At 42.2% G+C, this 24,972-nt stretch overlaps 1 protein-coding gene and 1 long non-coding RNA gene across 2 annotated transcripts in view; both read left to right on the top strand.

Moving 5' to 3' along the window:
* Positions 1 to 24,972, top strand: part of LOC138981611 (NACHT and WD repeat domain-containing protein 2-like) — a gene marked incomplete in the record, with an annotated part of 92,710 nt that overhangs the window by 49,778 nt on the left and 17,960 nt on the right. Inside the window, 6 exon segments of the mRNA XM_070354586.1 lie at positions 10,207 to 10,410; positions 16,410 to 16,554; positions 17,691 to 17,863; positions 18,575 to 18,841; positions 20,017 to 20,139; positions 23,969 to 24,167. Of these exon segments, the coding sequence (XP_070210687.1) occupies positions 10,207 to 10,410; positions 16,410 to 16,554; positions 17,691 to 17,863; positions 18,575 to 18,841; positions 20,017 to 20,139; positions 23,969 to 24,167 (1,111 nt within the window).
* On the top strand, positions 10,629 to 13,101 carry LOC138981612 (uncharacterized). The gene is made up of 3 exons (XR_011460670.1): positions 10,629 to 11,079; positions 12,396 to 12,496; positions 12,682 to 13,101. It is a non-coding gene; the product is annotated as an uncharacterized lncRNA (long non-coding RNA).

The raw sequence follows: 24,972 nt of genomic DNA, 5'->3' as shown, positions 1-24,972 counted from the left end.
ATCGATCGTCGTCAAAGGCAACATTCAGTCACGTGCAACGTAATAACCTCAATTAGTCCGCCTCTGTTACCTGCCGGATACCGCCAAAGGTGGCTCCAAATTGGTCGCTTTCCCTTCTCTCTTGTTTGCCCGTACTTTGTCAAAATTAGGGCTTTTTCATTTTTTCCCCCCTTTGCTGCACGATTTTCTGCCTCCGTCGCTTCGTCTCGATCACTCCCCCCCAAAAAGGCACTGCTTATTTCCTATCCCGTCACCCTCCCTTTTCCCGTATCCCACTGTTCCTTTGTCCTTACTCATTCTACCCCCATTCACCTCCCCTACCTCCCCTTAGCACAGAGAGAGAGAGAGAGAGAGAGAGAGAGAGAGAGAGAGAGAGAGAGAGAGAGAGAGAGAGAGAGTAAGAGGGAGAGAGAGAGAGTAAGGGGGGGGGGGAGAGAGAGAGAGAGAGACGCGTGTTCGCGCACACAGTCTCTCTCTTTCTGTCTGTCTGTCTGTTCTTCTTGTTCTTCTTGCTATTGTTCTTGTTCTTCGTGTTTTTGTTATTGTTTTTCTTCCCAGACTTCTCATTTTTCTTCTTCTTCTTCTTCTTCTTCTTCTTCTTCTTCTTCTTCTTCTTCTTCTTCTTCTTCTTCTTCTTCTTCTTCTTCTTCTTCTTCTTCTTCCTATTCTCTTTATTCCTTCTCAACCCAACGCCCCCCCCCCCCCCACTTACTCTCTTTGTTTCCCTTTGTCCCAGAAAATTACTTGCTCTTTTCTCGGGACTGACGTAATTGTGTTGGCTACTTCATCAATATTATCGGCGGGATCTGAAAACTGTCGATGCATGCAGCAATTTTATTCTGCTGAATGGAAATCAATAACTGCTCGCTATGACTTCTTGTGCGTCATAAATTCCACTTGTAAGGAATAGCCATTTCATTAGCGTTGTGAATTCATAACACGGCCGTTGCCTTTTTCATTTGTGACTCTGGTCTGCTGATCCGAAAAACTTCATTTAGCGTTAAACTCTGGGCAAACCGACTGGAAAAGATGACCGGATTTTGCAATTGGGGTGAATAACTGACTGTTTAAATGCGTGGCAACTGACGGCAACAACTGTTATTGAAGAAATGATTCTGGTTGTCAGGCCCTCAACTGCAATGTAAAGATAACAAAGCAGCAGCAACATCATAAACTCCACGACCAACGCCATCATTATCATCACCATGATCATCGCCGTGTACGTCATCATCACCGCCATAATCATCATCATCTATCATCATCATCATCATCATCATCATCATCATCATCATCATCATCATCATCATCCTCATCATCTTCACAAACAGTAATCGAACATGAGTAATTGTCATCATTTTCACGAGTTTTCATTCACAAGCACCTGGGAAATAAATCTCATGTTCCCCAGGCAATAAATCCCCGGTTACCATAGTTGCAGGAAGCAGGTTATACATGAATAATCAAAAGCAAACCCAATAGAAACGCTCGGGGATTCTTCGGCTCTTTTTATTGGCGTTTCCCCAGACCTAAACCGACGACACGACACTGCTTTGCAAAGTTTCACAAACGAACTGGCAAACTGGCAAAAGTAAACAAAAAACAAAACTACTTCATGAAAAGTCATAAATTCATCATAAACAAATGAAACCTACCGATATGTTATGTCTTCTTACAAAGTCATGGAGTGCGTGTATCTGTGTTTCGATACACAGACGTTCGGAGAAACACGAACGTCAAGTTCAAGTCAAACCAATTGACCCCTGACACACACATTTTGACCCGTGCACAAGACGTTGTATCGATAAACGAAGCGCAAATAAGAAATAATAATAAAAGCAAAGAAAATAGCAACAAGACATGCAAACATCTAACAAAGCCGAGCAAGCAGAATGACAGGTCTAATGAAAAACAAAGAGGCACTGAGTCGGAAACAAGATCGCGATTTTATCCTTCGCTGCACGACGCAAATCTTCTGTGACCTTTGACCCAACGTAGCTTCCACATTCGATCACTAAGCTTACTATTTACAACTGCAGGCTGAGGGGGTGGAATACCGAGATGAACCTACAGAACTGTGCATCCTCAAACCTGACATATTCATCCCAACATTTTATGAGCTCAAAAACACAAAAAGTTGCTTTCACACGCCAGCTTTGATTGCCAGTGATTATCAAAACGGTACTCGTGTGGTTATCAAAAGGATACTCGTGTTTCAAAGCATGGCTCCCTGTGTTGATTGTGCACTTATTTTCTCACTACCAAAATGATGACAAAAACAATGTTTGGATGTTTGTTGTCAGACCAGCCTTTCTTCGGTCCTCGGGGGGCATATGTATAAGTTACAGCTCCGTCCATCCGTGGTATCGCGTGATATTTTGTCGAGACTGGGTCAATGATGATGACGTCACTCGAGGCTCTGCCGTCATTATATTCTTTCACCCCGTCGAGACAAAATATCACGCGATACCATGGATGGACGGAGCTGTAACGTATATATGGCATGACCAAAGTAAAGAGAATTTGTCATGGGATGTGGAAACAAATCATTGGAAATTCACCATGGGCAATCAACCCAAGCCTAGAAGTTGTAGAACTATATTTTGTTTCAGTCTTGGCAAGGCCAGTTTTGTCCAGTTCCGGAAAAGACATCATGAATTCATTCACCCTGCCGAGACGAAAAAAACAATTCCATGGATGAAAACGTATAAGCTTATATCCCGTGACGCATCAAAGCTAAATTTTGTTTTGAAATGTCTTCACAACGTACATATAACTTATAACGACATAATCGCCTTCACAAGACAGGAAAAACGCACACTTTGTTTTTCGTCTGCTACAAATCTAGTCTTGTTGGTTGACGGAGAGAATAAAGCTTCAATCGTACCTTCATCAACAGGAATAAATGCTCAATCCGCTGTCAGTTCGCAACTGAACCTTGTTTTTTTCTTTAACTTTTTGGTTAACATTGAAACGGCAATCCAAAAGAGTGTTTCAGCTGTTTCAAGACACAGGCTTAGCTCCTTCTTTTGAGTTGCTTTTCAGTCTAAAATGACACCGGAAGCGAACAAATTGTCGCGTATACTGTCGTCACAAAAAGACGTCATGACAAAGTTACACGCAAAGCGAAAGATACTTTGACGTCATTTACTTTTGTTCGGAATTTTCCGTCAGTAAAGACCTGACGTGAGTAAGCTTACCCAAAACGTCTTTGTTCTCTATTCACATTGCAGCTGTGAAATAATCAGTCTTGTGTCTCGGTCGTGTAGGTACAGAGTTTGCTTCTGCAATCATTGTGTTCGTGTTGATGACGGCTTCATAAGACAAATCAGCGAATCTATCGTGAGGAAGACGTTTATGTACAAATCACCGAACCCAACCCATTTTTTTGGTGCATTTTTCTGAAGAATAAACTGCATGTGGTTAATTTCATCCGTTTAATGCTTGTCGAAACGAGCCATAAGGCTTTAGAATAAAAGATTTCACGCATTGCTTGGCCATCTGATCACAGATGAGGTCGCAGTTTGTAGGTTGAATCTATGAATCGGCCAGAGATAGATCTGCATTTCTGGTACGACCTTCCAGATTATCAACAGCGGGTTCATGGTCGGAATCAAGAGGTCAAATTTGCGTGGCTCCCAATCATTTCATAAACAATTTCCCTTTTCTCGTTTCTGCGGCTGCGCAACTTATTTTGCCTATGTCATGGCCGAACTTTAGGCCTACGGAGAAATATCGCTGGATATTTTCTCCCTAGATTAACAGAGACAAAGAAGGGAAGTCATGCTGTATCGACTTTTATTTCATATTTATTAACCGCGGCCTTCGGCCTTGGTCAATAAATATGAAACAAAAGACGATATGCTCCCCCTCGGACCGACAAAAAAGCTGGCCTCTCAACAACCCATCAAACATCTTATAATATCAACATGAAGGTCGACAACAGCAGATTGTTAAATGTAAAAGCATACACATAAGAAACAATGAAAACCTGGGAGATACATAATGCGTACGATCTGTTTGAAGTCCCAACACTGCCATGTTCAGTTCCAATATAGAGCATACATTGTGGACATTTGCATTGTGGACATTTGCATTGTGACATTTGCATTGTGGACATTTGCATCCCAGGATTGAACACTACATTAGCCGCTGTTCCGTACAGACATTTCACCCAACACCCTAATGTTTGTCCTCACACCACGACGAGAACCCAGTGTTTTCCAACTTAGTCCGTAACATGAAGTCTCCATTATCTCAGTTCCCAAGACGTCCTCGCATAACAGCAGAAGGTAAACTTGTGATAAACGACACCTGACAGTTTCCAAGGCTTTTCCAAGGCTTGGCTTGGCTCTCACCACACACATTTCACCCCTGTTTTCTGTCGCCATCGTGGAATAGGACATGGACATGTTTCCTGTGTCATGTTGAGGAGGGAGGAGGGGTAGAAGGATGAGAGAGAGAAAGGAGAGGGGGGGGGGGGGGGGGGGGGGGGTGAAGAAAGAAAGAACAAATGGCAGGGGGTTGGAGGTGGGGCGTGTTAGTAAAACGGGAGTGAAGAACGTATGTTTATACTATCTTTCTCTCCTTAACTCTCTTTCTTTTTATATTTAGTCAAGTTTTGACTAAATATTTTAACATCGAGGGGGAATCGAAACGAGGGTCGTGGTGTATGTGCGTGTGTCTGTCTGTCTGTCTGTCTGTGTGTGTGTGTAGAGCGATTCAGACTAAACTACTGGACCGATCTTTATGAAATTTGACAGGAGAGTTCCTGGGTATGAAATCCCCGAACGTTTTTTTCATTTTTTTGATAAAAGTCTTTGATGACGTCATATCCGGCTTTTCGTGAAAGTTGAGGCGGCACTGTCACGCCCTCATTTTTCAACCAAATTGGTTGAAATTTTGGTCAAGTAATCTTCGACGAAGCCCGGACTTCGGTATTGCATTTCAGCTTGGTGGCTTAAAAATTAATTAATGACTTTGGTCATTAAAAATCTGAAAATTGTAAAAAAAAATAAAAATTTATAAAACGATCCAAATTTACGTTTATCTTATTCTCCATCATTTGCTGATTCCAAAAACATATAAATATGTTATATTCGGATTAAAAACAAGCTCTGAAAATTAAATATATAAAAATTATTATCAAAATTAAATTGTCCAAATCAATTTAAAAACACTTTCATCTTATTCCTTGTCGGTTCCTGATTCCAAAAACATATAGATATGATATGTTTGGATTAAAAACACGCTCAGAAAGTTAAAACAAAGAGAGGTACAGAAAAGCGTGCTATCCTTCTTAGCGCAACTACTACCCCGCTCTTCTTGTCAATTTCACTGCCTTTGCCATGAGCGGTGGACTGACGATGCTATGAGTATACGGTCTTGCTGAAAAATGGCATTGCGTTCAGTTTCATTCTGTGAGTTCGACAGCTACTTGACTAAATATTGTATTTTCGCCTTACGCGACTTGTTATCTCTTTCTTTCAATCTTTTTAACATAGAGGGGGAATCGAGATGAGGGTCGTGGTGTATGTGTGTGTGTGTGTGTGTGTGTGTGTGTGTGTGTGTGTATGTATGTGTGTGCGTGTAAAACGATTCCGAGAAAACGAATGGACCGTACCGATCTTCATGAAACTTCACATGGAAATTCCTGGGTATATCCCCAGAGTGTTTTTTTCTTTTTTTTCGATAACTATCTTTCATGACGTCATATCCGGCTTTTAGTGAAAGTTGAGGCCGCACTGTCACACCCTCATTTTTCAACCAAATTGATTGATATTTTTGTCAAGCAATCTTCGACAAAGTCCGGACTATGGGATTGCATTTCAGCTTGGAAGTTTAAACATTAGTTAATTAGTTTGCTCATTAAAGTTGTCAAAAAATTCCAATTTTCCGTTACAGATGAAAAATTGATCACATTGTATTTATTATCTTCTCCTGAATTCACTGAATTCAAAAATATATAGATATGTCATGTTTACTTTAAAAATGTGCTCAGCATGGAAGAAAATTCGTCCAGTCGGTCGCGTGCTTTGCGGAGACGAGGGTGACCCGCCTCGGTCTACAAGATAGCCGAGACTATCTGAAGCTATAGCTAGTCTCGGCGATTACTGTTTTTTGGGGTTATTGATCTTTATGGTTTGTTAAACGATTGACTAAATGTTTTTATATTGCTTCACGCGACTTGTTTTTCTTTCTTTCTTTCTTTCTTTCTTTCTTTCTCCCAAATAAAAACTGATTCAGATTTCAGAGATGACCAATGCATAACACAAGTGCTCGGATCCTATGGAAGGCGAAAAGGGTCAAATGATCGATCAAAAGGATCGATCAAAAGGATCGATCCTATGGAAGGCGAAAAGGGTCAAATGATCGAGCAAAAGGATCGATCAAAAGGATCGATCCTTTCGCGTTTGACCCTTTCTGCCCGACGCGCGGAAAGGGTCAAACGATCGATCAAAAGGATCGATCCTTTTACTGGATCCGGTGCCGACAAAAAGTGGAACCGGAATTTTACCGGCACACAGTCTGGAATTCACATTTTGGTGGCAAACTGACTTCAGATTTCAGTTCGCATGATCGTGCGTCCAGCCGTGTTCCAGATGATCGAACGTGTAGCAAAGACCAGTACGTGTACGTGTAGATATTCCGTCACCCGTGACTCACTTTTTTTTCTCCAATGTTCCAAATCATACGTTGTTTACCAAGACTGCAGATCTCGCTCAAACGCGTGACGTAAAAACTAGATTTGATGACGTTACCCGTACACGTTCCTGTATACGTGCTGAAAGTGGCACATCTAGATCTGTTGCAGACGAACGCTTCGCGCCAAACACTTTTCACACAGTAATTTTAACTACACACCCCTAAATGCACTCGCTAAAACAAGAAGAATTTTTTGTTTATAATTTCCCTTGATATTTCATGCTCCTTCACGCCGCACCAGAACACGTAATCTACTTACTTTACTTTCTAGATTCGTTCTTTGTGCTAATCCGTTCCATGATTTTCCGAAACAGCGCGATGAAACTGCTCGTTCAAAAGTATCGTGTAAAAGGATCGATCTTTTTGATCGATCCTTTTGCTCGATCATTTGACCCTTTCCGCGCGTCGGGCGGAAAGGGTCAAACGCAAAAAGGATCGATCCTTTTGATCGATCCTTTTGATCGATCATTTGACCCTTTTCGCCTTCCATACGATCCTTTCGCGTTTGACCCTTTGCGCCCGACGCGCGGAAAGGGTCAAATGATCGAGCAAAAGGATCGATCAAAAGTATCGATCCTTTCGCGGTTGACCCTTTCCGCCCGACGCGCGGAAAGGGTCAAATGATCGAGTAAAAGGATCGTACAAAAGGATCATGGAACGGATTAGCTACACGTTCGATTATCTAGAACACTGGACGAACGTACACGCGAACTGAAATCTGAAGTCAGTTTGCCACCAAAATGTGAATTCCAGACTGTGTGCCGGTTTTTACGTCACGCGTTTGAGCCGAGATCTGCAGTCTTGGTAAACAATGTATGATTTGGAACATTGGAGAAAAAAAGTGAGTCACGAGTGACGGAATATCTACACGTACACGTACAGGTCTTTGCTACACGTTCGATCATCTAAAACACTGAACGCACGGACACGCGAACTGAAATCTGAAGTCAGTTTGCCACCAAAATGTGAACTCCAGACTGTGTGCCGGTAAAATTCCGGTTCCACTTTTTGTCGGCACCGGATCCAGTAAAAGGATCGATCCTTTTGATCGATCCTTTTGATCGATCGTTTGACCCTTTCCGCGCGTCGGGCGGAAAGGGTCAAACGCGAAAGGATCGATCCTTTTGATCGATCCTTTTGCTCGATCATTTGACCCTTTTCGCATTCCATACTTTTCGCCTTCCACAGGATCCATCCAATCTCCTCTGTGTCGTCCTTTTGGTTGTCGGCGTGTCTGTCTGAGTCATATCCCTCTGATCTCGGTGTCTGTCTCTTATTCTTTGGCTTGACGTTGGCAATTATGTTAGCTTAAATTGCCTTACTAGAGGATTCCGATATCTTGTTTTATCAACGTTGGTGTTCCTAAAATTATTTGGGCGAAGTCGACTTCACGAAGCTAGCTGCAAGAAGCTTTGGCACTGACTTCTAGGCAGAAAGTTTTCGCGCGAAGTCTTGGTGAAGTCGACTACGGGCTCAACTACGGACAACCTTAATATGCCGTAGGTCCAAGTTATTGTTTTACAGATACTGTCTGTCTCCTGTAAAATAGCTTACGTACCCACTGCAGCAGGGTCTGTCCACTTTTTTTTTTCCATTTGCGAAGGGGATCCTTGTACTTCACTCGAAATTTAATGGACATGCTATCCGTATTTATGTGATCACAATGTGTTAAATCTTCTTAAAACTAACACTTACAATCTGTTGTGTTCACCCTGGAACACGCTGTGCGTGTCATGTGCCACACGTCTTAACAATTCACAATGTGTTCTTTTTCTTCTTCTTTTGCTTCTTCTGCGTTCATGGGCTGCAACTCCCACGTACACTCGTGTTTTGCACGATCGTGTTTTTACGTGTATGACCGTTTCGCTCCACATTTTGGCAGCCATATATCGTTTTTGGGGGATGTATGCTGGGTGTTTTCGTGTTTCTATAAATAAACAACCAAAACTCTGACAGGTCCACAATTGAGACATACGTACAGCGAGGTAGAGTCTTAGAACTGTGACCGGCAAGGTTGGCCTAGTGGTAAGGCGTCCGCCCCGTGATCGGGAGGTCGTCGGTTCGAACCCCGGCCGGTGTAACACGAAATTTTTACTCCACGAAAAATTTACTCCGGAGTAAATATTTCGTACGAAATTCTTACTCCGAGTACACTTTTCGTACGAGAAAAGAACTCCCCAAGGCACGAAAAAATTACTCCCTCCACGAAATTTTTACTCCCCATTTTTTTTACTTCCAGTAAAAATCTCGTACGCAAAAATGGGATGCGGGCTAAGGGATAATGCCAATAAGTGATCTCGCGCACACGAATATCGCGCTACCCTCCCTCCGCCCCTTCCACCACCAAGACCAACAGGGGACAAGGGAGTAAACATTTCGTACACCTGGCATGGGAAGTTAAATTGCTTGTGTTGGGGTGAAGTAATTTATTCGTTATTGATTCGTCAGGGGAGTAACATTTTTGTACGAAATGTTTATTCGGAACTCGCCTGTCTTGGGGAGTAATTTTCTCGTGTAATGGGGGAGTGCTTTTTTCGTAAAGGGAGTAACTTTTTCGTACGAAATGTTTACTCCTGAGTAAAAATCTCGTGTTACACCGGGTCATACCTAAGACTTTAAAATTGACAATCTAGGGGCTGCTCCGCCCGGCGTCTGGCATTATGGGGTTAGTGCTAGGACTGGTTGGTCCGGTGTCAGAATAATGTGACTGGGTGAGACATGAAGCCTGTGCTGCGACTTCTGTCTTGTGTGTGGCGCACGTTAAATGTCAAAGCAGCACCGCCCTGATATGGCCCTTCGTGGTCGGCTGGGCGTTAAGCAAACAAACAAACAAACATAAAATTGGAACTGTGCATTATGTTCCTTGATCTTGTGTAGCTTGTCCTGCAAAAGCAGACTGACAATGCACAGTTTTAGATCTGTTTGCGAACTTCTTTTTCTATACAGATATTCATCAGTCAGAAATACGGCTACAATTGCAAACTTCATCAGTGCAGGTGTCCATTCGTTCTGGCAAGCTTGGCCGAAAAGCATAAGTGATAGGCCTACGTGTGATATTCTTCTTCTTCGCGGGTATTCCTCCGTCAGAAGTGCGGCTACCGTGTGATCTTTCTGTGCGCAGGTTTCCGTTATAGCTCATCCCAGAAAACACCAGCATAAAAAGTATTACACCTGCATGTCATCCTCTTTTTCTTGTAAATAGGCGGGTGTTTCTAGGCCAGAAATACGACTACCGCATGATCGTTCCGTTCGCATGTGTCCCTTTAATTCTTATTAATTCAATCCACAAAAAGACATGCTTACACGTCAAAATATTGCATCTCCATTTCATTCTTTTCTTTTTCACTCTAAAACCAGTTACTCCTGTTTGAATATAATGTGGCATAGTATATAATTCTGCTAGCAACAGTAGCACACATAGTAAACACTTGTGTTACAAACTAGTTACAGAAAAAGTGTGCAAAAGTAGAATCCTTCAATTTAGAGTGCAATATATATACGCAGGTGTTCCTTGGCCAGAAGTACGGCTACCGCCCCATCCCGACCCACATCGTGGCCACGGAGTTGGAGCTGATCCGGGAGTGTGCCAAGAACGTCCCTGCCGAGGTGACGCTGCTCGACACGTGGTACAAGAAGGACTTGAACACCGTGCCCCCTGTCTACATCCTGCAGCCCATCTCCTCCATCCTCACCAACTTCAACAACAAGGTTAGACTAGCAATATTCATAGAAGAAACTAGCCATGTTCCAAGGAAAACACTAACCATCATGAACAAAACAAGCCATCTTCCAAGAGGAATACTAGCTATTTACAAAGAGAAAAACGACCCAATAAACATGCCAGAACTGGACCATTTATGTTTTTTGGCTGGCAAGTTTGGGAAAGCTGTCCATAAAAAAAACAATGCTGGGCCAATTATGGTTTGCCAACTAAGGCCCAGTTATGGCTTGCCATTACTGGGCCATCTATGGCATTCCAGTAATACTTTCGGCCACTAAAATTCCTTAATTGGCCCATTGTTGGCATGCCATTTATGGTCCAGAGCTTGTTTGCCTGCAGTGGGCCATTTATGGCGTTTTGTTGGCAATTATATGTGGGTTTTTGCTGGCACGCCAACAAAGGACCAATTCTGGATTATTGCTGGCAAGAAGATCTGCGACAGCACAGCGGTATGATTTCCTCTAGTGGAGTGACGTAATCTACAAACAAATGTCGAAACAGCTTGACGTCACTCGTGATAATGACGAATTGTCATAAATCCGGCCCGCAGTGGTTCTGCAGATGTCCGCTTGTTGTGTTTTGCATTCAAGGAATTTCCAAAGCACCTTCTTCGATTGCAGTACGCGTCCGATCTCCTCCGGATAGAAGCAAGGATGGTGAGTTTCACAAACAGTTGTGTGAGCAGATCGTCGCAACGGCGCTAGTATCTTCTTGTTCTTCTCTTCTTTACACCGTTCTTCTGCGGGACGTTTGAGTCAGTTCGCAAAATATAATAGATTATACAAAGTCGTCCTCTCTGTAAGAATGCCTCTGCGCGTGTGTGTGTGTGTGTGTGTGTGTGTGTGTGTGTGTGTGTGTGTGTGTGTGTGTGGTGTGAGTGTGTGTGTGTGTGTGTGTGCGTTTGCGTGCGTGTGTGTGTGTGTGTGCGTGTGTGTGTGTGTGTGTGTGTGTGCTTGCGTGTGTGTGTATGTGTGTGTGTGTGTGTGTGTGTGTGTGTGTTGTGTGTGTGTGCTTGCGTGCGTGTGTGCCTTTTTCCTTTCTTCGTGTGATTGGGTTTGTTTTGTCTCTGTCAAAAGAAAGGCACCATACTTGTAACCAAACAAATTGCATCTTGTGAATGTTGACATTGTAGGTATGTTACAAAATGCGTGCGCAGCTCAATTTTTGACGTCATTGAAAATGGTCCCCCATTTTCTGATCACTCACACTGTCTCAGTTTTGGGGTCCTCTTTTCTATTCTTGTCCAAATTTACATCACATGGGCACCCTGTCGAAGACGTAGAGCACATTCTTGACTTTAAGATTGAGAAAGATGGCGAGTCCAACACTGTCGAGCTCGCCGGCCAGAATATCGGGCGAAGAAGACACAAAAGAGGTACTTTTATAAACCAATTTATAGCCTTTGAACTCTTATGAGACCCCTCTGAACAGTTAGTTTGACCATTTTCCTGCTGTTTCCCAAAGTTTCAAGTCGATAAAGCGATGCGAAGTACCTTTTAACGGATGCGCCGCTTTGCGCCCGGATTGTCACCCATGTTGTATTCACATCCAACATGGCGGTCGGTAAAGTTCGTCTGCTCTCAGTTTCATACTAACTTACAAAAAACAAAAAAACAAAAATTATTTTTATTTTTTATAGTTGTTTAGATAGAGCTCTGAACCTTTCTTTTGATACCAAATTGAACAATATTGATAAACAAATGTGTGAGTTAGTAGTTACACTTACAGTTAATTTTAGCTGAAAGATGTCAAAAATGGTTTCAATTTATCCTCTTTGCCTCTATTACGAATTTTATTACTTTAAAAATTCATAACTCGGGTTACACTTATCCAATCTCAAAGTTATATATACCATTGGAATGCTGATTTTCTGCTCTTTCAAGTGATATAGATCAAAATGTTAAATGAAAATTTTGAATTTTTTTGTAACATACCTAGACATTGAGTATGACTAAGTGTCTATTCACTCCAGGACTAGGATTTGTGCAAGTGTCTGAATGCCCAACTGGATAAGATGCAGCGCGCCTGGGTCTCAGTTCCTGAGAGAAACGCAGGAGAGCTGTCCGAGACAACGTAAGTTTCTCAGGTTAGATCAAAATACATAATTATTCCCGTTGACCCCTTTTTTCTGCTTGGCGTGTGTGTGTGTGTGTGTGTGTGTGTGTGTGTGTGTGTGTGTGTGCGTGTGTGTGTGTGATATGGCGTTCAACGGAATAATGAATTAAAACCAACAAAACTCGATTGCTTTCATGTTTCAGAAGATGAGCGGCAGGAGGACTTGAGAGTTTCAATGGCTTCACAAACAGACTTACCGTAGGCTCCGACGTCAGGACAAAGAAAAGAAGCGTTATCTCAACGTTGCGGATGCGAACAGAGAAATAACAGAATGAAGACAATCCTACGGAAGTTTACTGGGAAGTGAACAAGAAACATTCCTGCCTTAGGTCATCATGTCTCGAGTGTGAAATTCGGAACGCTGTACAAATAAAATAAAACAGTGAGCAACTGAAAACAAAGCGTACGTTTTAGTAATGCTTCGAGAATGAGTCGTTGCTCGGAAGCTTTACATTTGTTTTGTTTTTTAATCTATATTACTGTATTGTTGTTGTGCCCGCTATAACTGCGTTTGATGACGATATTCTGTCAAAACCACTGCCTTTACTTGCCAGATAAGTTACGCGACAAATGTAATTAGCATTTTAATTGCATTTTACTGATAAATTTGACAAGTATGCATATGTATTGCTCATGTACAGCTTGACGGCTTTGACCTAATCTTTATTTGTGCACGTCTTGCCGCCAGCATGGGTTGAAAAGTACATAGATGTGCTGTATTTTGTCATTACACCCCCGGTATAGGGGTGTGTATAGGATTCGCTTGATGTGTTTGTTTGTTTGTTTGGGTGTGTGTTTGTGTTCGCATATAGATCTCAAGAATGAACGGACCGATCGTCACCAAACTTGGTGAACAGGTTCTATACATTCCTGAGACGGTCCTTACAAAAATTGGGACCAGTCAAACACACGGTTAGGGAGTTATTGGTGGATTAAGATTCTACAAGGACTTATAGAGGAACATATTAATGGTCAAAGGGAAATAACCTTCTCAGTTGGTGGCAGTGAGAATGGTTATTTCCCTTTGACCAACGGGGGTGTTTTTCCTACCTCGGAGGAATTTCTTGTTATTATTACACTCACAGTAAAAATGACAAGAAAAGCATATTTATAGACTTTCAACAACCATCTATGGGCTGACAAGACTGTGCAGGTAGAGTACATGAATAAAGCCGTCATTCTACCAGAATCAGTGGTATTGGTATATTATTTTACTGTAACTTATTGGCATTTTGCTGGCAATGGTAATGGCAGAAATATGGCATTTTGCCGGGCCACAACTGGCCCGGTAATTTCAGCAGGTAAAGGGCCAATAACGGAAAATATATGGGAAAATGTGGGGTTTTATATGGACCAAAAAAACCGCAAAATTCTGGCAAATTTCTGTTTTTTTTTATGGCAAGCCATCAATAAACCAGCAAATAATGATGGCTTTTTGCTGGCAAAATTCTGGTTTTTTGATGGCAAGCCATCAATAAGCCAGCAAATAATGATGGCTTTTTGCTGGCACATTTCTGGCTTGCCATTTATGGCCCATCAATTTGCCAATGTGCATACGGGTAATATGCCAGCATTGGGCCATACATGGGCCATTGATGTCAGTAGTTCTGGCAACTGGCATTGCCATCAAAAAGCCATCAATGGCCCAGTTCTGGCATGTTTATTGGGGAGTTATCCTCCAAGAGAAAAACTAGCCATCTATCAAGAGAAAAGCACTGGTCATCTTCCATGAGAACAACTAGCCATTTTCTAAGAGAAAACTAGTATTCTTTTAAGAGAAAAACTAGTCATCTTCTAAGAGAAAAGCAAGTCATCTTACAAAAGAAAAACTAGCCATCTTCCAAAAGAAAAACTAGCCATCTTCCAAGAAGAAAACTAGCGATCTTTACACTGCAAGAAACTAGCCATCTTCCAAGAGAAAAACTGGTTATCTTCCACGAGAAAAACTAGCCATCTTCCAAAGGAAAAAGTACAATCTTCTGAGAGGAAAACAAACCATCTTCCAAGACAAAAACAAGCCATTGTCCCAGAGAAAAACTAGCATTCTTCTAAAAGAAAAAGTAGTCATCCTCCAAAAAAAGAACTACCAATAATTATTCTAAAAAAAAACACACTACAAAAACTAGCAATATTCCAAGAGAAAAACTAGCCATCTTCCAAGAATAATACCAGCGATCTTCCAAGAAAAAAACTAGCGATCTTCATACAGCAAGAAACTACTCATCTTCTCAAAGAAAAACTGGCCATCTTCTAAGAGAACCACTGGCCATCCTCCAAGACAAAAGTAGCTATCTTCTAAAAGAAAAATTAACCATAAATACATACACTACTAGCTATTACAGTTACTTCAAATGTGTTACTTTTATTGTCAGTTTATTGAATTCCATGCCTTTTGAGAACAACGGAATTATATTTTCAAATTTCGATCATCATTCGTTACTTACATAGTTCAAGACGATCTTTTAAGGTTAAAAATTGTGTCCTGCTTTTGTTTTACAAGTAAAGAGCGTCTCTATTTGCGCTTACACGCACGCAGGAACACACGCACGGATCTAGTACGCACGTACGCGCGCGCACACACATACACACACACACACACACACACACATACAAACACACACACAAGCGCGCGCACGTACGCAAGCACGCACGCATGCACGCACGCACACAAGCGCACACACACACACACAAACACAACACAGACACACAACACACACTGACACACACACACACACACACACACTCGCACACACACACAGACACACACACACAAACACACGCACACACACACACTCGCACACCCCCTTCAACACACACACACACAAACACACACACAATCACACACACACACACACTCGCACCCCCCCACACACACACACTCACAAACACACACACACACACACACACAAAATAAACAAGTAGTCGCGTAAGGCGAAAATACAACATTTAGTCAAGCTCAGTCGAACTCACAGAATGAAACTGAACGCATTGCATTTTTTCCGCAAGACCGTACACTCGTAGCATCGTCTGTCCACCGCTCGTGGCAAAGGCAGTGAAATTAACAATCCAGAAAAGCGCGGTAGCGGTTGCGCTGAGGAGGATAGCACGCTTTTCTATATCTCTATTCTTTTTAACTGTCTGATCGCGTTTTTAATCCTAACATATCATATCTATATGTTTTTGGAATCAGGAACGAACAAGGAATAATATGAAATTGTTTTTAAGTCGATTTCGGAAATTTAATTTTAATCATAATTTTTATATTTTTAATTTGCAGAGCTTGTTTTTAATTCGAATATAACATATTTATATGTTTTTGGAATCAGAAATTGATGAAGAATAAGATTTACGTAGTTTGGATCGTTTTATAAAAAAATTATTTTAATTTCAATATTCAGATTTTTAATGACCAAAGTCATTAATTAATTTTTAAGCCTCCAAGCTGAAATGCAATACCAAAGTCCGGCCTTCGTCGAAGATTGCTTGGCCAAAATTTCAATCAATTTTATTGAAAAATGAGGGTGTGACAGTGCTGCCTCAACTTTTACAAAATGCCGGATATGACGTCATCAAAGACATTTTTCGAAAAAACGAAAACAAATCTGGGGATATCATACCCAGGAACTCTCATGACAGATTTCATAAAGATCGGTCCAGTAGTTTACTCTGAATCGCTCTACACACACACACACACACATACACACACACACACACACACACACACACACACACACACACACACACACACACAAACACACATACACCACAACCCTCGTCTCGATTCCCCCCTCTATGTTAAAACATTTAGTCAAAACTTCACTGAATGTAAAAAGCAAATTAAAGTACGTCTCTTGTTTTCATCATAATCCAGAGACACCAGAGGCTGATGGAGCTCGACCAGAACACGTGGTGGGAGACGCTGGGCAAGATTCAGAGGATTCTCCGCAAGGCCGCCCAGGTCCTCTTCCTGGGCAGGAAGCTCACCAGGGACCAGGTGCACAACTACTTCATGTCAGGTAAGGAGGTCATAAGGCAGCATCACCCTTTTAAGGGCGGATAAGTTAGTTTATGAGGGGGGGGGGGGGGGTTACACTTATAATTCAAAAGTGTAAATCGAGGGCGCTTCCGAGCGTCTCAGGCTGCTAGAGGAGTTCCGGGGGCATGCCCACACCACCCCCCCCCCCCCCCACCCCCCCAAAAATGGTGCAATGGTGCCATCTAAGCTTAGAAATTGCCACGGAATCATCTTACTAAATTATCAAGTAAGAAAGCATCGCTTATTTTGTTTTTAGCTGGAGGGGGTGCTCGTGCACCCTGTTCACCCCCCCCCCCCCCCCCCCCCCCCCACCCACCCCTGCCTTTCCAGATAATTATGTGAATAGTTTGGTAAAGCGACAACTTCCATTAACATTTGTCATGCAAACAGATATTTTGTCCCATGCAACAGCTTCCGGATATCGGTTTTGGTTTACATGATTTTTTACGCCAGAAGAAAGGTGTGTTTTAGCTTATTGTATTCCACACATAGATATATCGGCGCCAGTGATTATTGAAGTTGACGACCAGCTACTGAGATATACGTTAACCACAAGTCACTACGCTGAACCAACCAAACCAAACAAAAGCAAATAAATAAATGCAGAGTCTTTAGTGAAACTTGTTTGGTACATGTTTCAGGTATCTGAGCATGATCAAATAGTCCCTGCACTCCAAACAAACCAATTGAAAATACTAAAAATCCAACTGTATATTGTTGAGTCTTTTATGGTACTTTTGTGGTAGCTATTGATTCGGTTATTTGAGCATCTTCGATCAATTTTTCATAACATCGTTACATCATAACCGGGTTGATGTTGTTGTTGTTGTTGTTGTTGTTGTTGTTGTTGTTGTTGATGCTGCTCCTCCTGTTGTTTATGTTGTTGTTGTTGTTGATGTTGATGCTGCTGCTCCTGTTGTTGTAGTAGTTGTTGTTGAGCGTACCCGCGCTGAAAACACTCGCGTTGCTACTTGGTACAAAGAAGGTGACTCAAACTGGGACGATTACGGGAACATGATGGTTTTTAATCACCCCGCCATTAAGGCAGCCGTACTCGGCCTTCGGAGGAGCGGCTATAGTTTATAGCAGTTCATATTCTGCTTTTGCCATGTGCAGTGACGGAGCGTGAAGTGGAACGAGGCTGCCTCAAGGCTAAGAACACGGAGGAGCACTGCCTGGCTTACATCCGGGAGATCACCAACATCAATATCACTCTTCTGCGCATGGCCTGCAAGTTTGTGGACGTGGCTGCCAACACTGTTGACAACGATGCTCAGAGACTTCTTAATGTAAATATATATGTATATTTATTTTGTTTACCTTCGGTTTTTTTTTAAAATTACTTTATTATCCCATTGCTGCGAAATTCGGATCGCTTCTTCCCACTAGAATCGCGGTGACACGGAGGGGGGACTCTGAGCCTGAACATGAAGTTGACCCGTGTCTATCCCGGCCTGGATTCGAAGCTGTGTCCAGTACTCTTCTAACTGAGATTAGCAGAGCCCAGATTACCCTTTCACCTTTGTGAACATGCCATTTTGATACGTGTGCATGTTGCTGTTTTCACTCTGTACATACGAAATATCTCAATTTGGAGTTCTGTGCCACGGTGGCTTGAATTGTTTTTCAAGTTTGCAGACTAGGCAGCAAACTGTGGAAAGCGACGCGACGTAAATAAAGCTTCTCATGGAGATATTCCATCTTTGAGAATGTTGTTTAACTGCTATTGCGCATTGTGATATTTTCATATGTGTGCATATTGCAACGATGATGACGATTTCTTTGCTTTTAAAAGAAGGAACAGATTCAGGAAATACAAGTAAGTAAAATCGCGATTGAACTGACATAACAAAAATACCGTTGCATAAAAAGAGCATGAGAAGATTTGATGAGAATGATTACTAGCTTAATTGTACTGACATGAACAAATGATTAATAGCGTGATTGTACTGACAGGAAAATACTGTTGTAACAAATCAAGTGTCTCAATCAACTTTCAGACGCTTCGAGACGAGAAGCTGCCAAAGGCGCTGGTCCCCGCCAACATCGCCCGTTTCTCCGTGGAGTGGACTGGCAAAGAAGGAATCGACGAGACCAACGAGTCCCACAAGAGCTACTTCGAGACCTTCTGCGAGAAATTCTACGGTGACGTCACCCGGCAGATTGACAACGCCATGGACAAGCACGTGAAGCTCGCCAATGACCCAGTGTACAACGAGCCGCTCCAGCACCTGCACGCCTGTCGCAATCACGTCACGGCTTTTCAGGTGAGTGGCTGATGATAACATTTGAAGTTATTTAACGCCCTCAAGGTGAACTGAGAAAAGAAACGTGCATCGGTCCCGGATAGCAACATAGCTGAAGAGACAATAAATAAATAACGACCAACCAGCCAACCAACGCCCGTACGGTAAAACCATGTCGTACACTTCAACTGTTATGCATTCCAAAGAATCTGCGACACAGCTGACTTTTTGTTACAAACCAACGAGCACCAATAGCAAAGCGCAGGGATTTATTTTTATTTTTATTTTTTATTTTATGCAATTTATATCGCGCACATATTCAAGGCGCAGGGATTTATTTATGCCGTGTGAGATGGAATTTTTTTACACAATACATCACGCATTCAAATCGGCCAGCAGATCGCAGCCATTTCGGCGCATATCCTACTTTTCACGGCCTATTATTCCAAGTCACACGTGTATTTTGGTGGACATTTTTATCTATGCCTATACAATTTTGCCAGGAAAGACCCTTTTGTCAATCGTGGGATCTTTAACGTGCACACCCCAATGTAGTGTACACGAAGGGACCTCGGTTTTTCGTCTCATCCGAAAGACTAGCACTTGAACCCACCACCTAGGTTAGGAAAGGGGGGAGAAAAATGCTAACGCCCTGACCCAGGGTCGAACTCGCAACCTCTCGCTTCCGACCGCAAGTGCGTTACCACTCGGCCACCCATGGCATGTCACGCTGTGCGTTGTTCCTTTGATGCCTTCTTCTTATTCTTCTGCGTTCATGGGCTGAAACTCCCACATACACTCGTGTTTTTTGCACGAGTAGGTTTTTACGTGTATGATCATTTTTACCCCGCCATTTAAGCAGCCATACTCCGCTGTTGATGTCACTGTAAAAGGGAAACTGTTGCATACAGCGGATTTGTAAAGACTAATGGTTACTAGTAATTCTATCATTTTAAACTGTTGCATACAGCGGATTTGTAAAGACTGATGGTTACTGTAAATTCTATCATTTTAAACTGTTGCATACAGCGGATTTGTAAAGACTGATGGTTACTGTTAATTCTATCATTTTAAACTGTTGCATACAGCGGATTTGTAAAGACTGATGGTTACTGTAAATTCTATCATTTTAAACTGTTGCATACAGTGGATTTGCAAAGACTGATGGTTACTGTTAATTCTATTATTTCCTACAGGGCCGAGAAGACGTAGTAGAACAAATCCACGACTACGTGATGGGAACATCTCGAAAGCCTCTTGTCCTCTTCGGCCTCAGTGGTTGTGGGAAAACATCTCTCATGGCTAAAGCCGCCAGTCAGGTAAGTGGGTTTTTTTGTTGTTGTCAGTCTGTTCGTTTGTCTGTACGTTTGTTTCAACCGCCATCACAAAGCGAATCCCCAGAGAAGAGAAGATATGTGACACCTTGCTCCGAGACGACCAAACTGATGTGTGTGTTATGGGACTACCTTGACCTTCGTATTTGTGTCTGTCTGTTTGTGAGAATCTTACTGAAAAGAGGCAGCTAGAGCGCCAATGACACTATCGTAGGAACAATTGGAAGTAAATGTCCTAAATATAAACAAGTCGCGTAAGGCGAAAATACAATATTTAGTCAAGTAGCTGTCGAACTCACAGAATGAAACTGAACGCAATGCCATTTTACTCGTAGCATCGTCAGGCCACCGCTCATGGCAAAGGCAGTGAAATTGACAAGAAGAGCGGGGTAGTAGTTGCGCTAAGAAGGATAGCACGCTTTTCTGTACCTCTCTTTGTTTTAACTTTCTGAGCGTGTTTTTAATCCAAACATATCATATCTATATGTTTTTTGGAATCAGGAACCGACAAGGAATAAGATGAAAGTGTTTTTAAATTGATTTGGACAATTTAATTTTGATAATAATTTTTATATATTTAATTTTCAGAGCTTGTTTTTAATCCGAATATAACATATTTATATGTTTTTGGAATCAGAAAATGATGGAAAATAAGATAAACGTAAATTTGGATCGTTTTATAAATTTTTATTTTTTTTTTACAATTTTCCGATTTTTAATGACCAAAGTCATTAATTAATTTTTAAGCCACCAAGCTGAAATGCAATACCGAAGTCCGGGCTTCGTCGAAGATTACTTGACCAAAATTTCAACCAATTTGGTTGAAAAATGAGGGCGTGACAGTGCCGCCTCAACTTTCACGAAAAGCCGGATATGACGTCATCAAAGACATTTATCAAAAAAATGAAAAAAAACGTTCGGGGATTTCATACCCAGGAACTCTCATGTCAAATTTCATAAAGATCGGTCCAGTAGTTTAGTCTGAATCGCTCTACACACACACACACACACACGCACACACGCACACACGCACATACACCACGACCCTCGTTTCGATTCCCCCTCGATGTTAAAATATTTAGTCAAAACTTGACTAAATATAAAAAAGAATCAATTCTCACTTATTGTTTTTGTCTATATCAAGAGCGCTTGACTTTTTTTTTTAAGGTCTTGTCTGTCCATGATTTATTGTATCAGTCCTTCTGTCTAAGTATGAGCGTCTGTCTAGCTCTAGTTTTGAGAACAAGAACTGAATTACCTGTTTATTCGTTCGTCTTCATGCCCCCTTGACCATTGTAAGTGATCTTGAGAACGCATTTCACCATGTTGGGGCTATCATGTCCTTGAGCATTTTTGTCACCAATTGGTGTCCCTGTATTAAATTTCCGTTCGAAACCTCAAACCTTGTAAGCTGAGCGTCTTTGGGATTTCTTCGCGCTTGGGCTCGGTTTGGCGATCGTGCCTCTTGTGCAAAGTGAATCAGTTATATGTGAGACCGTTGGAAATCGGAGATCAAGATCGAACACCTCTTAGCAATATAACAATGCCATTCAGAATCCTCTATTTCCTAAATATGATCAGTCTATGAAGTTTGCACGTGCACATAAACCAACGTGTTCTTTGATATGATTGAGTCTTGCAAGAAATAGAACCACAACGCCGAGTAACAAAAGCTCGACGGCCAGAAAGTCAAAGACATTTGGTATAGAGTCACAATAACTGTGAGAATGGCGGAGGGGAGGGGGGGGGCGGAGTCAAAAGGGGGTGGGGAGGAGAGGGAGGTCGTTGCCTCAGCATTCTTAGTGTTGTTCGGTGCATGGCCAGTAAAGTAATACAGTCGGGGTGTTACGCCTGTTAGTAAAAAAAGAGGCAGTTGTGGTTCGTTCCAGCTCTTTAAAAAGTCTCCGATGCTGATCCGTGTATCGCATGAATTGTTATGCATTATGACAGACTCCAAACATTCAGGAAGAACAAGAACATACACTGTATTAACTGGGGTCACACTAATTTTGTAAGCGACATCTGTGTTAATTTGCAAAATTAATTCAGCAAAGAAAGCTCCACTCTGCGCAGTAATAAGCCAGGCTGTTGTTCTTTCTCCATGTATGCATGTGGAAAGATACTCCTATTTATTGTAAAAGCATAAACACATACGTGGGGGTGTTTACGAGTGTTTACATGGGAAGAAATACATATAACTCACTAACAGACAACTATAATGTAATGCTGTTCAATGATACCGGCATTTTGGCTCATCTAGACAGCCATTACAGAGGCCTAGAAAGTGCTTTTGCAGCAAGGACGTCCATGAGTATGTGTACGTGTATGTGTACGTGTACGGTACTCGCAACGTCATCAAAAACATCTTTCATGTCACACGTTTGCCAGGACCTCACGCCGTGTGTATCTGGACCAAGCCTCTTCGATGTGTATGCGTGACGTCAACATCAGGGAGGTTTAGATATTGCGTTACGTACCCCGACCTCACCTATCCCTATCGAGATAAGTCACGCAGAGGAAAGTTGTAAAAACTGCTCGTTAGATACCACGTCACCTATCAAAGTAGGGCAAAACTCCAAAACTCGTGCTTTAAAAAATCGTGGACAGCGCACTAAAGTCTGCAACAATACCCAGTGTTGAAACTGCTGCTGTCATTGTGTCGGTGTCGCTGTGTGCTGCACGTGGAAGTTATGTTTCACTGACCCAGATCATACCGAGTGTTAACCAGCAGGTAAAGTCAATGAGTTTTAATTTTTTTTTTGAAGGAAACAGAAAAGAAAAGTAGGGCAATTGAACTTCGAGCGTTGGTTTGTGTTCGTTCTGTGTCACTGGCCACCACGCTTTCACCCCCCGCTTATAAGGGTGTATGTTAGTGTGTAAGTGGGCGTCGTTGTGTTTCTGACTGTCATGTGCATGTGCGAATGTGTGTATGTGTGTATATGTGTGTGTGTTTGTATGTCTGTCTGCTTGTCTGTCTGTCTGTCTGTGTAAATGGGCGACGCCATGTGTGTGCGAGTGTGTGTGTGTGTGTGTGTGTGTGTGTGTGTGTGTGTGTGCGTGTGTGCGTGCGTACGCGCATGCCTTTATGTGTGTACCCAAACCTAGCCTTCAATTCAAATGAATTGGACGGAACATTACTTTATGGTCGTTTACAAAGTCTTTATGAAACAAAACATTCTTGCTAGGCAGTTTTACTAACCCAAACTAAACAACACCCCCCCCCCCACCCCCACACACACACACACACACACACACACACACACACACACATGATACACGTGTGCATTGGGTTACCAAGCAGACTTGATCTGTTCCTGGGAAAAGGTTACTGTTATGCTGAATTTTCAGTCTTTTTGAACATACGCTTCCTGGGAGTATTTTGGTCGAGATGACATTTCTAAATTTAGCTTGGGTCGTCCTTGTGTGCTTCATGGTTTGCTGTGATATCGCAGAGCCGTTGGAACGGGTCACCCGATTTATTTAATTTTAGTCAAGCAACCACACAACTAAAAAATGTGGTTTATGCGCCAGGATATAGGAAAATGCTGTAAGAGGAGGTCTCATACTTTATTTGAATGGTTCATATTTAGATTTTAAAGTAATATGAGATACGTTGCCTTCACGAATAAAAACTGTTATCTTATCTTGTCTTGTAATGTCTTGTCTTGTCTTGTCTTGTCGAATTGCCTTGTCTTGTCTTGTCTTGTCTTGTCTTGTCGAATTGCCTTGTCTTGTCTTGTCTTGTCTCATCCGATCCGCTCGTATCCCATCCCATCCCATCCCATCCCATCTCATCCCATCTCATCTGACTCAGGTGGAGAGCTGGCTGGGCGGGAATGGCATGATGGCGGTGAGGTTTCTGGGTACGACCCCGGGCAGCTCCACCATCGTGCCCATGCTGACCTCCGTGTGCAACCACCTCTCCGTGGTGTACGACCAGCCCCTGGAAGACATCCCTGGAGAGCTGTCCCCGCTTATCCAGCACTTCAAGAAGCTGCTCAGCTGTCCCACAGGTATTTGTATATGCGCGATCAAAATGGCGCATGTTTCAGCTTTACTAGTTTCAACACATCGTCCCTCGTCCGTTTAGAAATTTGTGTTGTATGACTTCTTCCCCGTTCTCTGTTGTAATACATTCCCCTTGTCATTATGTTTATACATTTATATGAGTATGAAAGTCGCTTGTTCATTTCAATGCTTGTTATTCTCTCAGTTGCCAGGAGACTGGTTCCGAATAACTCTCACTAACTCTTTTACACATGTCGTATGCATTTAGAGCGCTTACTTCCCTTTGTTTATTAGATCATTATGTTTAAAGTTTAGGTCCGTCTAAAGACGTCTTCCCCGTCCGTTTTTGAACCTGTGTTGTAAGAATTCTTCCCCGTTTGAAACCATCCGTTGTAATGCGTTCCCCTTATCGTTATTTTAAGATGTTACATATGTCTCAAGATGTCTTCCATGTCCGTTTAAGAAGCTGTGTTGTAAGAATTCTTCTCCGTTTCAGACCATCTGTTGTAAAACGTTCCTCTATCCACACAAAAAAAACCATCATCTATAGAGTGTCCTTATTAAGATACTCTCTTTCCGAATTTACTCTTTTTAAGACCTTCTGTTTTAAGACTGATTTTGAATAACCTCTGTTGTAAGACAAACTCCTTAAAAAAACGCACGCCTTTTCAAGACGTTCTCCCTTTTAACCTTCATCAGATCACGTTTTGGACTACACAGTCCGGATGATGTGGGTCGTGTATGACCCATACTTTAATCCAAAGAAGGATTCAACGTCAAAAGTATGTGTCGTACAAGACCCTTGCCATC

The sequence above is a fragment of the Littorina saxatilis genome, linkage group LG12 (assembly GCF_037325665.1).
Source record: "Littorina saxatilis isolate snail1 linkage group LG12, US_GU_Lsax_2.0, whole genome shotgun sequence".
NCBI classification, from domain to species: Eukaryota; Metazoa; Mollusca; class Gastropoda; order Littorinimorpha; family Littorinidae; genus Littorina; species Littorina saxatilis.
The sequence above is the reverse complement of the archived record's forward strand: the minus strand, read 5'-3'. Positions and strand labels throughout refer to the sequence as shown.